The 14,920-nt window shown below is 50.1% G+C and overlaps 1 protein-coding gene across 1 annotated transcript; it reads right to left on the bottom strand.

Moving 5' to 3' along the window:
* Positions 1-6,795: 6,795 nt before the first annotated feature.
* On the bottom strand, positions 6,796-11,831 carry ZNF408 (zinc finger protein 408). Its single transcript, XM_065882686.1, has 5 exons — positions 11,767-11,831; positions 11,184-11,461; positions 9,913-9,974; positions 9,431-9,690; positions 6,796-8,366 (listed from the first exon to the last, which is right to left on the bottom strand). The coding sequence occupies exons 1-5, from the start codon at positions 11,813-11,815 to the stop codon at positions 6,847-6,849; spliced, it is 2,169 nt and encodes a 722-aa protein (XP_065738758.1). The 5' UTR covers positions 11,816-11,831; the 3' UTR covers positions 6,796-6,846.
* Positions 11,832-14,920: the final 3,089 nt, after the last annotated feature.

The raw sequence follows: 14,920 nt of genomic DNA, 5'->3' as shown, positions 1-14,920 counted from the left end.
GGGTTAAAGCTTTCCAAGGCTTATTCCTGGATTTATGCATCAGGATGATGAGTTTACATGCCATAATGGTACACACAGCAAGTCCATTTAGGGGGAGAACTTTTCTGATGAGAACTTCATTTTGAATATGTCCAGACATCTGGTCCTTGGCAAATGCTGGACCCAACCCAAATGGCTCTGTGGGCTGTCTGCACAGCTAAGACTGATGGGTTGGATGGCAAGCATGGGTTCTTTGGCCGGGAGAGAGATAGCACGGATATTGTGGAGGCCATGGGCATTTTGAGTCCAGGAATGGCAAGACCAGCAAGAAGACTCTAGGCCATTCTGAGAAATTTGATTTTGTGTTTTATCTTATCCCCACCATTCCTTTTGTTCCTGTGGAGAGCACCTCCCAGCTCTCAAATCCTGTTATCTTTGTGCTCTGACTCGCTGTAATTCTTTGGATTCCAGGTTTAGCTGGATTCAGAGTTTAGGCGTTATGAAGTAAAAACTAAATTACTCCCCCAAAGCATATTATGCTTGTAAAGTCTCACAAGTCCTGCCACACAGTAAGCACTCAATAAACAGCACTATTACATGATATGATGCAACAGGAAATCCACAATGCTGCCTATGAAGTGTTCTTCCTAAAAGAGTGAACCTAGGCTGGATCAAACCTCTAGCTTTACTTACTAGTTTACAGGAAATACAGACAACAGAGGAATAAGTTAGACACCACCACGAGGAATGAGGGACACTTGACAGGACAAGTGACCGTGGTTTCTCTAACAAATTCATGATGGGGCAATGCAAGGGGTGGGTGGGAAAGACTGTTCAGAATAATAGAAACCTAAGAGAGACCTAACAACCAAATGCATGAAGGGAATAAAATGACCATGACTGATTTAAACCTTTGAACACATCAACTGTAAAAAGACTATTTTAGAACAAATAAGAAAATCTAAACATAGATTAGATATGCAATGATATGGAAGAATTAGTGTTAATTTGCTAAGTGCTATATGACACATTATTATATATTTTTTAATTTCTCATGAGTTACAGATTACACTGAAGGATTTACAGCAAAGATGAAACAAGCAGGGCAAAAAGTTAGCGATAATTAAATCTAGGCAGTAACAAGATTGTTACATTATTCTTCTAAATGTTCTGTGTTTGACAACATTCACAGTGAAAAGTGGACTTAATTCCTTAATAAATGGAGGCTAGTATTATCAAGTGGGTTCTAGTTGGACAGCCTCCCTGTTTTCCTGGGTGAACACAAGACTGTACCTACCCTCTATTTTGCAGAGAGGACCAAAGGAGAGCACCCCTCTGTGAATGTGACTCTGGAGGGATCCAAACACCTCCATGGGTGCAGGGTCCTAATAGACTGAGCACACCCTCAGGCTGCAGGGCCCCCTGCAAGCCTCCCAGCCAGGAACCGTCTCTCTGGAACTCTCTCTGGGCCCCGTGGTACTTGCAGCCAAGAGTGTCATTCCTGCTTTCAACACAAACACATACCTGCACCCTTAAAACAGATCCTACTTCCCTCTGAGAACAAGGCCATAATGAGGGGTTGCATTTCTGCCCAACAAGTTGGCATCAAACAAAATCACGGGTGAAGCCAGCATTATACTGTAAAGCGAAGCTCTATAATCACTGAAAACAGTTGAAATATGTTCCAGGACATAGAGTTACAGAATTTCAGAGCTGGAAAGGAGATCAGATATTATTAAATCCAGACGTTCTGGGTTTTTTTTTTCTGTTTTCGGTTTTTTTTGTTTTTTTTTCTTTTTTGGCCACGCCACGCAGCATGCAGGATCTTAGTTCCCCGACCAGGGACTGAACCTGTGCCCCCTGCAGTGGAAGCGCAGAGTCTTAACCAATGGACTGCCAGGGAAGTCCCAATCCAGATGTTCTGAAGCCTAGGGCTCTGTGCATGTACTACAGGGTGGCCTTGTCCTTTTGCATATTAAAAAAAAAAGAACTCAAAAATTGTAAATTTATCTTAAGACAAAAATAATTTTTTCCCTTTTGGCTGAAATTATGTCTTTTTAGATGGTTAATTACCTTATTTCTTCCTCAACCTGATCAACAGTTTTCTATTTTGACTCAAAAATATGAGTTTCTATTTAATAAAAAAAAATTTTTTAAATACAGGACCCACAGAAGAAAAAAAAAGTTACCAAAAGGGCTTCACGGTGGAGCCGAGATTGGGATCCACTGATCTGGTCCAATTTCCCCATGTCACTGTGAGGAAATGGAGCCTCTGAGCTGAGAAGCTAATTGGTCAAGGTCATACAGAGAGTTGGGCGAGGACCAGGACTCGACTCCTGCCTCCCACGCCATCGCTGCAAGGGGGACTACGGTACACCCAGAGGACACACACCCAAAGTACAAAACTATTGTGAGTGATGCTGACCTGCCCAAACAAGCACTACCTGTAGGCAACATGTACCTCAATCTTGCTTGTCTTCCAAGTTAAGAGGGCTGATTCCAATACTATTAATAACCAGCTACAACTTATTAATTGCTCACCATGTGCCAGGTATGTAGCACTGATGAGGTACATACTACAGCTATCCCCATTTTATGGATGAGGAAACTGAGGCATGGAGAAGTAACTTGCCTGAGTTTATGCAACTAGTTAAGGGCAGAGCCATGATCCACACCCGAACTTGTCTAGTCCATGATGCTCTGCATTGTTTAAAGGTCCCTAAACATGAATCAAATTTTATTCTATTGTAAGATTTTTTTTCACACTATTAAAGCTGCAAATCAGGATAAAAGATTCTTTATCTCCTGCACTTTCTGACGTTTGGCTCAGCTACACACACACTGCATGGTTTTGTTTGTTTGTTTTTGGCCTCGCCATGCAGCATGCAGGATCTTAGTTCCCCGAACAGGGATTGAATCTGTGTCCCCTGCAATAGAAGCATGGAGTCTTAACCACTGGACCGCCAGGGAAGTCCCCTCACCCTGTGAATTTAAATTTGCATCTGTGTGAAGTAAGTCAGAAAGAGAAAAACAAATATCGTATATGAATGCATATATGTGGAATCTAGAAAAATGGTACAGATGAACCTATTTGCAGGGCAGGAATACAAAGGCAGACGTAGAGAACGGATGTGTGGACACAGTGGGGGAAAGGGAGGGTGGGATGAATTGGGAGATTAGGTTTGACATTAATACACCACCATGTGTAAAATAGATAGCTAATGGGAACCTGCTGTACAGCACAGGGAGCTCAGCTCGGTGCTCTGTGATGGCCTGGTTGGGTGGGATGGGGTGGGGGAGGGAGGTCCAAGAGGGAGGGGATGTGTGTATGTGTACGGTATGGCTGATTCACTTCTCTGTGCAGCAGAAACTAACACAACATTGTAAGGCAATTATACTCCAATTAAAAAAAATTTTGCATCTGTGAAAAGGTGTCCAGCAACATTTTCAATGCAACTTTGCTCTATAGCAAAAAGCAGCATTCAAATTCAGTGCTATATACACCAAACAGTTCAAAGTGACTTTATCAGGGGATGGAGAAAAGGAGAAGTAGGGAATAAAGGGACTTTCAACATTATAATGACACAAGAATTATTTTGATTGGGAGGAGATATTTTCTCAATGAAAAAAATATTCCAGTGATCAGCCTTTCCAAGAACAGTCATTGCACTTTATTTTCATTTTAAGGGCACTAAAGTGAGTTTCAGAAGACCTGGGCCCTGTCCCGGTTCTGCTACTCACTGGTCTCATGCCTTAGAAGGTGACTTCTCTCTCGGCCTCCATTTTCCCATCTGTAACATGAGGAAGTTGGACGATGTTCTCCGATGCCCATTCCCACTTCAGCCATGAGCGCTGGCTGAGCAGACATGCTCAAACCAGGTGGCTTTGAATTTGTTGGCTTTGATCTGACACTGCTCTGCATCACCAGGGACAGTCTCAGTGGAGAGGAAAGTCCCTCATCTGTGTGGGAATGTGACAAAGGGGGGTAAACATCCCAGGTTTTGGTCTGAGGACAGTTGTGGGGTGTCGGCAGGCCTCCCCAGCAACCTAAACCATCCCCACTTCCCTGCACTGTTCAGTATCAAGCAATGGGTATGTCCCCAAGTTAGCTAACAACGCTGGGCAGACACAGCTGAGAGGTTACCTGAGTTGGAATGACCCGCCTGAAGCTGGAGCTGGAAAAGAGTAGGACCTACCAGACTGAGCCAGGGGGTTGGCTGACTCAAAACTAGTATTAGCAGCTGTTTTTCAGGCTTTGGATGGTGTGGCCCTTCTCTCCACAGATCATCGTCACCATCTCTTGCTGTCCTCCCTCTCCTTGGACAGTTTCAGAATGACGCTTTGCCAAGAAGTTATTCACACTGGGTGGGTGGATGGGTTAAAGTCAGTGCAAAGCAGGAGACATGGGGCTGCTTATGACACGGAGATTGAGTGCTGGGAAGCCAGAAGACACGTCATGTCACGGTCCTGGCTCTGCTGTTTACTGAATGTGCGGTCTCGGCAGTTACCAATCTGCTCTGAACCTGTTTCCCCATCTGTGAAACACGCGGCACAACACAATTTGCAGGACAGAAGGAGGATGGAACAAGAATGTAAGTTCCCCTGTCTCTCTTGCCTCCCCCTCCTCAAAGCAATGCCGTCTGGCTCCCAACTGCCCTCACTCAGCTCACCAGCGACTGGCAAATTTCAACCTTCTCAACAGCAAAGGACATCGTTACCCTCTTCTTCCTTGTTGAGATGCTCTTCCATCAGCTTCTGCGACTTACACGTTGCAGGTTCTCCTGTTTCATCGGATGCTGACTTAGTCTCTCCTGAGGAGCCTCCCCTCTCCCCGCAGGTTGTGCCCATTTCCCACTGCTTTCTTGAGATCTCTCCCACAGGCACCTCGACTCAAACCATCCCCAGCCAAAATCATAGCTGTCCCGCACCGCCCCCCCACCCACGGCTACCTAACTTGCTAAGTCAGAAAGCAGGAGTCAGATCTTCCTCTCTCCCTCAGTCTTTGACTTTGGTCACTTCTACCTCTCAGAGAACTTGTCCACCCAAAGCCCTCCCCACAGCCTACAGCCCCTGCCCTCACCTCCTTCCACGCTCCGCCCTGGCCGCTCTGCTCCTTGCTCTTGCTTGAACTCGTTGGGCTCTGCTGGTACTGTTTCCTCTGACTGGAATCCAGCTCCTTCTGCAGACATCAGCCTGGCTCACTCCTCTCCGTAGTTCAGGTCTCTGTCACATTACTGGAGGCCTTCCCTGACCGCCCTCTGTAAAATCACACTCCCCATTCAACCTCTCCACTGCATTACTTTTCTTCACTGCATTTACCATCATCTGACATGTATTTGTTTATTGGCTCTTGCCACACCAGAACGTAACTACATGAGAGCAGAGACTGTTATTACTGCTATACCCCTAACAACCAGCACGCGGGAAGTGCTCAGTATTTGTTGGGTGAACGACAGCATTTCCACTACCACCCATTCCCAGCCACCTAACTGATTTCCCCACAACTGCACCTTGCCCACTAATCCTCTCCAGTGGTCTCTTCAATCATGAATCTGATCGTATCATTCCCCTGCTCAAAACCCTTCAAAGAGCCCCTCAATGTCCTGAGAATAAAGTCCAGTCTCTTGAAGCAAGGCCTGTGTGACCTGACCCTGCCCCCCTCCCCTCATTCTCTGCTCCAGCCATGCTGGTCTCAGGGCTCACACCCAGGGTCTCACCATGGGGCTTTTTCACATGCAGCCCCTCACATCCCCACCTTCCCCCACACCTCCTCATTCAACAAGTCACAGCTGAAATGCGGGACACTAGAGTGTGGAGGTTAAGAGACTTACTCCAGTGCTAAACTACGTGGATTTGAATCTCAGCTCTGCCACCTAGTAGCTCTGTCACCTTGGGCAGGACACTTACAGCTCTTTGTTCCTGACTGTCCTCATAACTATCTCACAGGATTGCTATAGGATTACAGAAATAAACTCACATAAAGGACTGGCCCACAACAAATGCTGTTTATTATCATTATAATTTCTTGGGGACACCTTCCCTGATGCCCACAAGCGAACCCATCCCACTAAACACACCCACAGCACCAGGGAGTGCTCCTCTTTAAACTCTTACTGTTGTTCTTTGCCCCTGGTAGACCTGAGCTCTGTAAAGGGAGCTGCCTCTGTCTTGTCCACAGCTGCGTCCCCAGCACCTCGGACAGGCCAGGCCCGCAGCTGATGAAACATGAAACACATGTTCATTCCTCACTCTTTCCCTCAACAGGGCTGCCTTCGGCCAGATACAAAGAAGGGTGCAGACCCGCCCTAATCCACCTCCAAGGAGTCTGGTGTCCTTCAGCACAGAACAAAAACCAACCTCACAGGCCTTCAGTGGTGAGAAAAGCTGCCAAAACAATCTAATGCCTGACTCAGAGACTTGTCAGCTGAGTGTCTCTGGCCTTTTAACCTTCACAAGTCATTCCGTTTGGTTCCAAATAGAAATGCCTGTCCTTCAGGGAGCTGGATGGGAGTGACTATTCCAGCACTAAGCACCCCAGCAGGGCAATAGTGCTGCCTGCGACCTGGCTACCTCACTGGGCAGGGTCACTTCCACAACGTTTAAAGAACAAGCACCTTGAGGAGTTCCCAGGGAGGGTGGCAGGACAAGCTCTCCTGGAAGCTGATAAAAAGATCTCACATCTAGAAGTGGTTTACCTTATTAAGAGTCTTGGGAAACAAAGTGGTCGTCCATAAGCAGGAAGGGGAGTCCTCGACCTGCTTCTCATACACTAGTCTCTATCAGGGAACCCAAAGAGAAAGATCCAGACACCCAAGCTCAGAAACACCAGTCTTTGTACAGAGCTCTGCTGAGGGAAGGTGAGGGTGGTCAGGTGCCCGTCTCCACCTCTACCACTTCTGCCCAGGTGCTAAAGCCCATGTCCTTATGGATGAGCACCAGGCTGGGAGCAGGACCTGGCTCCTCGGGCACCACAAAGCACTTATCCTGGCTCTCGGAAAGGGTGACCTCGAAGACGTCCGGGGCTGGGGACCCGCCCCGTTCACTGCATGTGTCCAGTAGTTCTGGCTCGGTCTGCAGGAGCACCACGGTGGGCTCTGAAGCGGCAGGCGGCATACAGGGTGGGCTGGAGGGTGCCCCGGGCTGATGACTGAGCTGATGCCGCTTGAGGCTTTGGAGGAGAGTGTAGCCCATGCCACAGGTGGGGCAGCGGTAGGGCTTGTCGGCCAGGTGGGATTTGAGGTGGCGCCTCAGCTTGGTCGCCAGCGTGTAAGCACGGCCACACTGGGGGCACGGGAAGGGCCTCTCGCCTGAGTGCAAGCGCTCGTGCGCACGCAGCGTGTGGGGATCCCGGAGGGCCTTCCCACACACGGGGCACAGGTGGGCCTCCCCGGTGTGGGAGATGAGGTGGCGCCGCAGTTCAGGCAGCTGGGGGAAGGCGTCAGCGCAGTGTGGGCAGCGGTAAGGGCGCTCCCCTGTGTGCAGCCGCAGGTGCCCGCGCAGGCTGCCCCGCTGGCGGAACGCCCGGCCGCAGTGTGGGCACAGGAAGGGCTTCTCCCCCGTGTGGAGCCGCATGTGGTTCCGCAGGGAGCCCTGGTTGGCCAGGGGCCGCCCGCACACAGGGCACGGGCACGGGGCAGGGGTCGCTGGCACCTGGTGTGTCTTGCGATGCAGCCGCAGGGAGGGCCGGCGGGCGAAGGCCTTGCCACACTGGTCGCAAGCAAAGGGCCGGGCACCTGAGTGTACAACCTGGTGCTCTCTGAGGTCTCGCCGGGTGCCGTAGGCCTTGGTGCACTGAGGGCAGGGGAATGGCCGCACCCCACGGTGGCCCAGCATGTGGGCTTTGAAGCTCTCCTCTGAGCTGTAGCTCTTGCCACACTCGGTGCAAAGGAAGGGCTTGTGGCCCGTGTGCACGAATGCATGCTTCTTCAAGTGGCACAGCTGCAGGAAGGCCTTGCCACACTCGGCACAGCGGTACCGTCGCCCCCGCTTTGGGGAGCCTCCCACCGGGCCAGGGGCGCTCCGCAAGCATGCGGGTAAGCCAGGGTGCTGCTGCTCTCCACTCTGCTGGGCCCCGGGCTCTGAGGTCTTCGCTCTGGGTGGACGTTGATCACTGGGGCTACGCAACTTCCTGACTAGGTAAGCACGCAGCTGGGGGCCCCTGGCAGAAGATGAGGAACTGGCCTCACTGCTCTCAGGGCCCTGCTGGGGAGTGGAGCTGCTCTGAGGTTCAGGTGGCATCTGGGTCTGGGGTGGGTCCTCCTCATCTACATGGCCATCCTGAGGCAATGGGCCGAGTGGCTGGCTCTCCTTGGAAACTTGGTCCTGGATTTGGGGCTTAAGTCCAGGGCTCACCGCCTGGATGCGGGGCTGTGACTGGTGACCAGGATCTGCAAGGCAAGAGTGGGGTGCTGGGCTTAGTAGAGACTGTAGCAGGGGGTCATGGTGGTCTCACCAGAAAATTATAGGAATATGTGTCTTCTCCTCCTCAGCCCCTGAACTGCAATGGGAGCAATGACACCAATCTCCTCCCTGGAACATGAGTCACACACTCTGTTTATCTTTCTGTCCAGTCTCAGGTGCCTTCTGGGGAGGCTCTCCTGGGAACCATAGTGTCTAGACATCTGGATAATTTCTAGAGAAAGGCCATCCCAGAGTGCCCTTGTTCTCCCTCTGGAGACATGCACTTAGGATGAGTTGAGACCACCACCTCCTCACTTTAGGTCACGTGAAAAGAAAGGAATCCCCAGCCCCAGCCCAGACAGAAAAAACATAAGAAAACTGGAAACCTTATACACAACTTGCTGTCTTTGTCAGTGTGACCTTACTATTCCAGAAAACTTAACTCAGGAAGATAAAACTTGCAAATATCTATACAGTTGACCCTTGAAAAACACAGGTTTGAACTGCACGGATCCACTTATACGAGGATTTTTTTTCAACAGTAAATACCACAGCACTACATGGTTGAATCCACAGATGCAAAACCACAGATGTGAAACCTCGGATACGGAGGGTCAACCATAAGTTATACTCAGATTTTCAACTGCCCGGAGGGTCAGTGCCCCTAACCCCCGTGCTGTTCAAGAGTCAACTATATTGTTCATTCCAAGGAAAAGACCTGTCACTCTTTAATAAAAAGCATCAAATGACAGTTTACATCCCCAAACTCTCTGAACCTCTTACCTGAAAATTCTAGCCTTGCTGTCTCCACAAATCCTAAACTACTATGTCATGATCCTTACCCAATACTGATCGAGCCCCGACCCCATCCCACACTGAAAAATCCACCTTATACCAGACTTCAAAATTTCGATAAATATCCAGGCTTTGCCCTTCCCTCTCAGAAATGCTACTGTTCTCCCCTACTGTCTTACGTCATAAGCTTTGCTTTGTCTTATCAACAGGTTTTTTTGGTGATAATTGGGGAAGCCAGCATTTATTTGACACATACCCGTGCAAGGTTCTGCTGCATTCTCCCTGGGGGAGGCCACTTCCTGTTGTACAGCAGACTCTACTTCTGTCACCACAGCCAAGGATGCCTCTTCCTCTAGCCTGGGCTGGGTGGGGCTCAGGCCCTCCGAGGGAGGCTGGGGCCACATCAGCAGCTCAAAACCTGGCAGCACGACCCGGTACACCTGCAGGTGGAGCCTCTCGCTGATCCGCACCGGGGCCACGTTTCCCTCACCCTCCAGCCTTCCCCGCTGCACCAAACTGCAAAGCAGAGCAAGAGTTAGCTCAGGAGATCCCCTTCAAGTGGCCCTCCCTGAAAGCCCCAGCTCCTGGGCAGTCTGAGTCCTAAAGGATCCCAGGCCTTTGGAACACTCACTGCAAAGATCCCTGGGTGGGAACCAGAAGCCAGCTTCCGGTTCCATCCCATGCCACAACAGAAAGCCTCAAAGGAACATCTTCACTACATACTCTCCTGTAACTTACCTAGTCCAGCCTGAACTCTGCTCACAAGCACACACATCTCCCCATGGGCCTAGTGACACGTCCTGAAATAAACCAATAAAAGTCTTTCTCCCATGTGTTTGAGGGGACCAGGGTGAAACAAACAACAAAAAAACCCCTGATGTAACCTCTCCTGAGACAGGTCTAAGATGAAGCCCCTAGAAGGTTAATGGTCTCTGGTCTGCCTCTATAGGACTATGCCGTTCGAGTTTTCATTCAATAAAGGCCAAAAGAACTGTCCCCTCACCTCCCCCCAAGGTGTGGTGAATGACTGAATCGCACATATTATTGCCTTTCAGTGAATACCAAACAGAAGAAGTAGTAAGAGGTACATCAACCTTAAATTTGTTTTTCAGGACTTATGCAATGAAATCCTTTACCTGTGCTTTTTCAACTTTTGCTCCAAATAATCCTGGAGAATTAAAATAAAGGAAACGGCCATTCCTTTATTTTACATATGAGTTAAACGAGGCATGCCATCTAACTAGCTATGTGACAAAGCTAGGATTTGATCCCATGGCTTTTTTTTTTAAATAAATTTATTTATTTATGTTTGGCTGCATTGGGTCTTCCTTGCTGCACACTGACTTTAGTTGCTGTGAGCAGGGGCTACTCTTCGTTGCGATGCGTGGGCTTCTCATTGTGGCGTCTTCTCTTGCTGTGGAGCACGGGCTCTAGGCGTGTGGGCTCAGTAGTTGTGGCTCGCCAGCTCCAGAGCACAGGCTCAGTAGTTGTGGCACATGGGCTTAGTTGCTCCACGGCAAGTGTGATCTTCCCAGGCCAGGGATCAAACCCGTGTCCCCTGCATTGGCAGGTGGATTCTTAACCACTGTGCCACCAGGGAAGCCCCCCCATGGCTTTTTAATTCCAAAAACCTTTGCTCTTGACTTTCGTCGTCATTGCTGACACTCTACTAATCCAACTTTTTTTTTTTTTACATTTTGGCTGCGCTGTGCGGCCTGTGGGATCTTAGTTCCCCGACCAGGGATCGAACCCGCGCCCCCCGCGGTGGAAGCGCTGGAGTCTTAACCACTGGACCTAGGGAAGTCCCATCTACTAATCCACCTTTTAATAACTTTTTGCACCTCCTCGGCTACCGCAAGTGAGGGGATGAGACCGTCCCTGAGAGAGAGGGCATAAACCATCTCCTATCTCTTGAAACACCCTGCATCTTCCAACAAACTGGAGAGTTACCGAGAAACGTCTGATCAAAATTCTCAGTCACGGAGACGTAAAGCCCTATCCCTCAATACCTCCTTCTGCTGTGTTTTCACTCCATGGCCCTTCTGCTCGGAGACAGACTCCTCTTCCAGTGGCCCCCAGAGCAGTCCTGGCTGCAAGGGTTCCCCAACACACCAGACCCCCAAGCGCTGCTCCTTGATGAGTGAGGGGCCAAGGGCCAAGCCCCGCGGGAGGCTCTTTAGAGCGAGGATGGCTCGGGTGGGTCCGGGCGAGAGGTCTTTGAGTCCCTGTGCACAGCTTTCTCTGGAAGGGCTCCATCCTGAGTCCGGGCCCAGCCGTGGATCGGGGGCTGCAGGGACAGAGAAAGACAGTGAGGAAGCGGCCCAAGAGGTCGTGGGGCGGGGAAAGGTGAGGGAGAAAACCCGAGGTCCAGCTAGGCCTCAGGAGTCTGAGAGATATGTAAGGGCTCTAAGGGGGCCCCGGAAAAGTTTGAGGCGGTTCGAGGGCTCTTAAGAAGCTCCCAGAGGTTCTGAGGGCACCGGAGGAGGATGCCAGGCTCGGAAGGAAAAGGGTCGTGGGGGGAAAGAGTTGACCAGAGAACGTCAGGAGTATCTAGGCCAGGGCCGAGGGTCGGAGACATCGCAGGTCACTCACCGAACTGCAGTCTCTCCCACTCCAAGGGCAGCTCCTCCGCCTCCTCCATCCCGGGTCAGAAAGCCTCCCTCCGCCGGAAGTGAGACTCACCTTCTCAGCTCCCCCCGGAAACAGTCATTGACTACCAAATTTCCTTTCGGGAAAGAATCTTAAGAGTCAGACCTCATTGGTGCGCAGGACTGAGAGTTTGGCAGGAGCGGTGAAGCAAATCTCTGTCCGAGAACAATACGAGTTTAGAATTCCGGAGGTCTACTAGGGATTTGAGTATCCGGTAGAGAGGAACTAATTGTTTCAAGGGCTTCCTTTTGGGAGGGACGAGTCGGACGGTTATACTGTCTCTCCTCCAGGCGGGAACGTAAGCGGGCTCGTAAGGAAGTGGGCGGGGCTCCTGCGAAGGCCATGTTTGGACCGGGCAGTGGGTCGGAAGTAGGTCGGAGGTGTGGCGGAAGTGGCTGGGGAGTGAAGCGACAGGGAGGGGGTGGTTCCCATTCGACCGCGTAGCCGGATGTTTGCCTGTCCTTGACAGGCGTGGCAGAGGGAGCGGTGCCCCACCACGGTGAGCTGCTGGGCGCGGGGTCTCCCTGGGAGGTGGTGGGGGAGGGAAAGGGACTGGCCTGGTCTTCGGAAGGGATGGGATCCGGATGGGGAGGATCCGACCGGAACCGAGGAAGGGAGCAAGGGTGGAATGGGCCCTGGGAACCTGGCCTTCCTGCTGCGGGGATTCGGCCCGCCTCGAGGGTCTGAAGTGAGAGGACTTTGCTTCCTTGCTGCCTTCTTCCTGGCCTCCTCGCTCGCTGTCATTGAGCAAGCTCGTGGGAAGGGGAAGTCTCCCTGGTCCGATCTGGGGAAGAACTAAGACCAAGATATTTGGGGGAAGTATTCCACCTTTGCCACTTATTAGGCCACACTTTCATATCTATTTCTTAATCTGTGAAATGGGATAATTACACCCAATCCGGGTTTTGTAAACCATGAAGCTCTATGCAAATGTGATTGTAGTTAAAAGTTTTGCTGTTGTTTTGTGGGATTTGCATTTTCACAATTCTGGAGCCCCAACTAGGAGGGCGATCCCCAGGCCAGAGAATACGATTTTAAGTTATTTCAGTTGTCCATGGAGGAGATTAAAAGAGAAGCTTTACTTTGCCCTTTTGCAGAACTTTGAGAATCTCTTGAATGACAGTCCATTAGAGAAGTATTGAGGGATTGACCTGCACAAAGCGACCACCTTAAGGTAGACGTGGATTAAAATCTTGACCTTGCTGTATGATCCTAAGCAACTTGCTTACTTTTTCTGGTCCTCGGCTTCTCAAACTGTAAAATGGGTTTAGTAATACATACCTCACTGGTGCTGTTGTGAAAAGATAATTTGTATCCAGTTCATGGTGGTTGGTTCCCTTTTACTCTTAGGATACAAATTGATTTGTTCAGTCATTCAGCAAATGACTGAGCATCAACTCTGTGTCAGATGTAATTTTGAGGAGGCAGGGTTTCTTAAATGGGAAAGAGGGCCTGTGAACCCCTTAAAATTTCATGCAAGATTTCATGCATGTGCTGATTTTTCTTAGGGAAAAAGTCCATAAATTTCTCCAGAATTTCAGAGAGCTCTAGGACTTCCCAAAGGTTAACATGCCTCCCTAAAGTGATTCTTGAAGATTATTGTAAAGGTAGAGATTTTACCAACTGAGAAGGGAAAAACTAATCTGACAATAAGGATTATTTTGCAGAGTGGAGCAGGACTTGTAAGTGACAGGAGTCTTAGGCAGCTAGGATGCTTCATTTCTACTACTTTATGTTACACTTGCCCTGTACTAGCTTCCCTCCCCCTCCCACTGAGTGGGAGCTGAGCTTCTGGGCTCACAGAGGGCAACAGCTGTGGGTTGGAGGGTAGTGAGGGAGGCTAGGCTGGTTGGGAGGTGGAAACAACTGTGATTAGTTGGGCTGGAAAAGGAGTTTATGGGGTGGGGGAGGGGTCAGTTCTGGAAAAACTGACAAAATAGAAGAGTTACTGGAAGAGGTGGAGTTCAAGCTCATCTCCCTTTTAGAGAGTGTCCCTCTTCCTCCCTCACGCATACTTCAACTCCCAGCTGTTCCTTCTAATCCCGTTGTTCACTTCAGCACAAGTAATTTAGAATGCTGGAGAATTATATTTCTGGGAGGAGCCTTCACTTCTGTAGATGAGGAAATTTAGGCCTAGATAGGAAAAGGACTTGCTCAGCATCTTTGCGACTCAGTCAGGACTATAATCCAGTTCTCCATGTATCTCATCCCATGTTTTTTTCACTGCATCAAGCACCCACTCTGTGCAGAAAGACTTCTCTGGAACTGCTGTGGGCAGGGCTGAAGGAGCTCTTGGTGCCTGGGCAGTAACCAAAAAGAAGGGATGGAGAGAAGGCTCAGGCCTGGGGAGGGTTACTGTGAGCTAAATTCTGTCCCTGTTACCTGACCAGGGGCCCCTTTGGGGGAGCCCTCACAGCTTCCTGGTTGAATATGGGGAGGAGCTTATAGCTGAATCAGGTGTGGATTTCTCAAGACTGAGGGCTGCTTGGAATGGGGAGCTGGGGTGAGGGGTACAGCAGCACTCGCTGGGAGATATGCATTCCCAAACAATAGAGAACGTCTTTCTCTCTGTTTGTGGTAAGGGACTTGTATTTTGGTAGTGAGCAGTGAATAAGGGTAGCAGATAAGGCCAGAGGAGAGGAAGGGGAAGAGAAATAAGTGGGTTTTTTGGGGGTTTTTTTCTGGCTGTTTGGCGGCTCAGTTTTGGCTCAGGAGCTTCAAACAGCTTTTGCTGCTGAATCAGTGTGGTTGCCCTGGTAACAGGGTAGTTGTTGCTAGGTTGTTGCTAAGTAAGTAAGTAGGGAGCTGCCGGTTTGCCATCCGGACGGAGTCTTTGCTGTGATGTGCGCAGGCGGTTGTCACATCGCTCAGAGGTGTTCAGGATCTGGAGCTGGGCCCACAGTTCTCCTCTCTTCTCCCTACCCACGCCTGGGTCTTGTCTGTGCTCCTTATCTGCCCTGCTGATTCTGTGACCATATATGTCATTTTTTGAGGCCGCAGGAATGCACTGGACTTAGAGCAGCCTCTTTGGGGTTGGATGAGTGGGTTGAATTGAAACTCCCGCCCTCACACATATGGTGAGCTTGTGAAGGGAGAG

The sequence above is a fragment of the Phocoena phocoena genome, chromosome 8 (genome assembly GCF_963924675.1).
Source record: "Phocoena phocoena chromosome 8, mPhoPho1.1, whole genome shotgun sequence".
Taxonomy (NCBI): Eukaryota; Metazoa; Chordata; class Mammalia; order Artiodactyla; family Phocoenidae; genus Phocoena; species Phocoena phocoena.
Note: the sequence above shows the minus strand (reverse complement) of the source record. Positions and strands in the feature narration are given on the sequence as shown.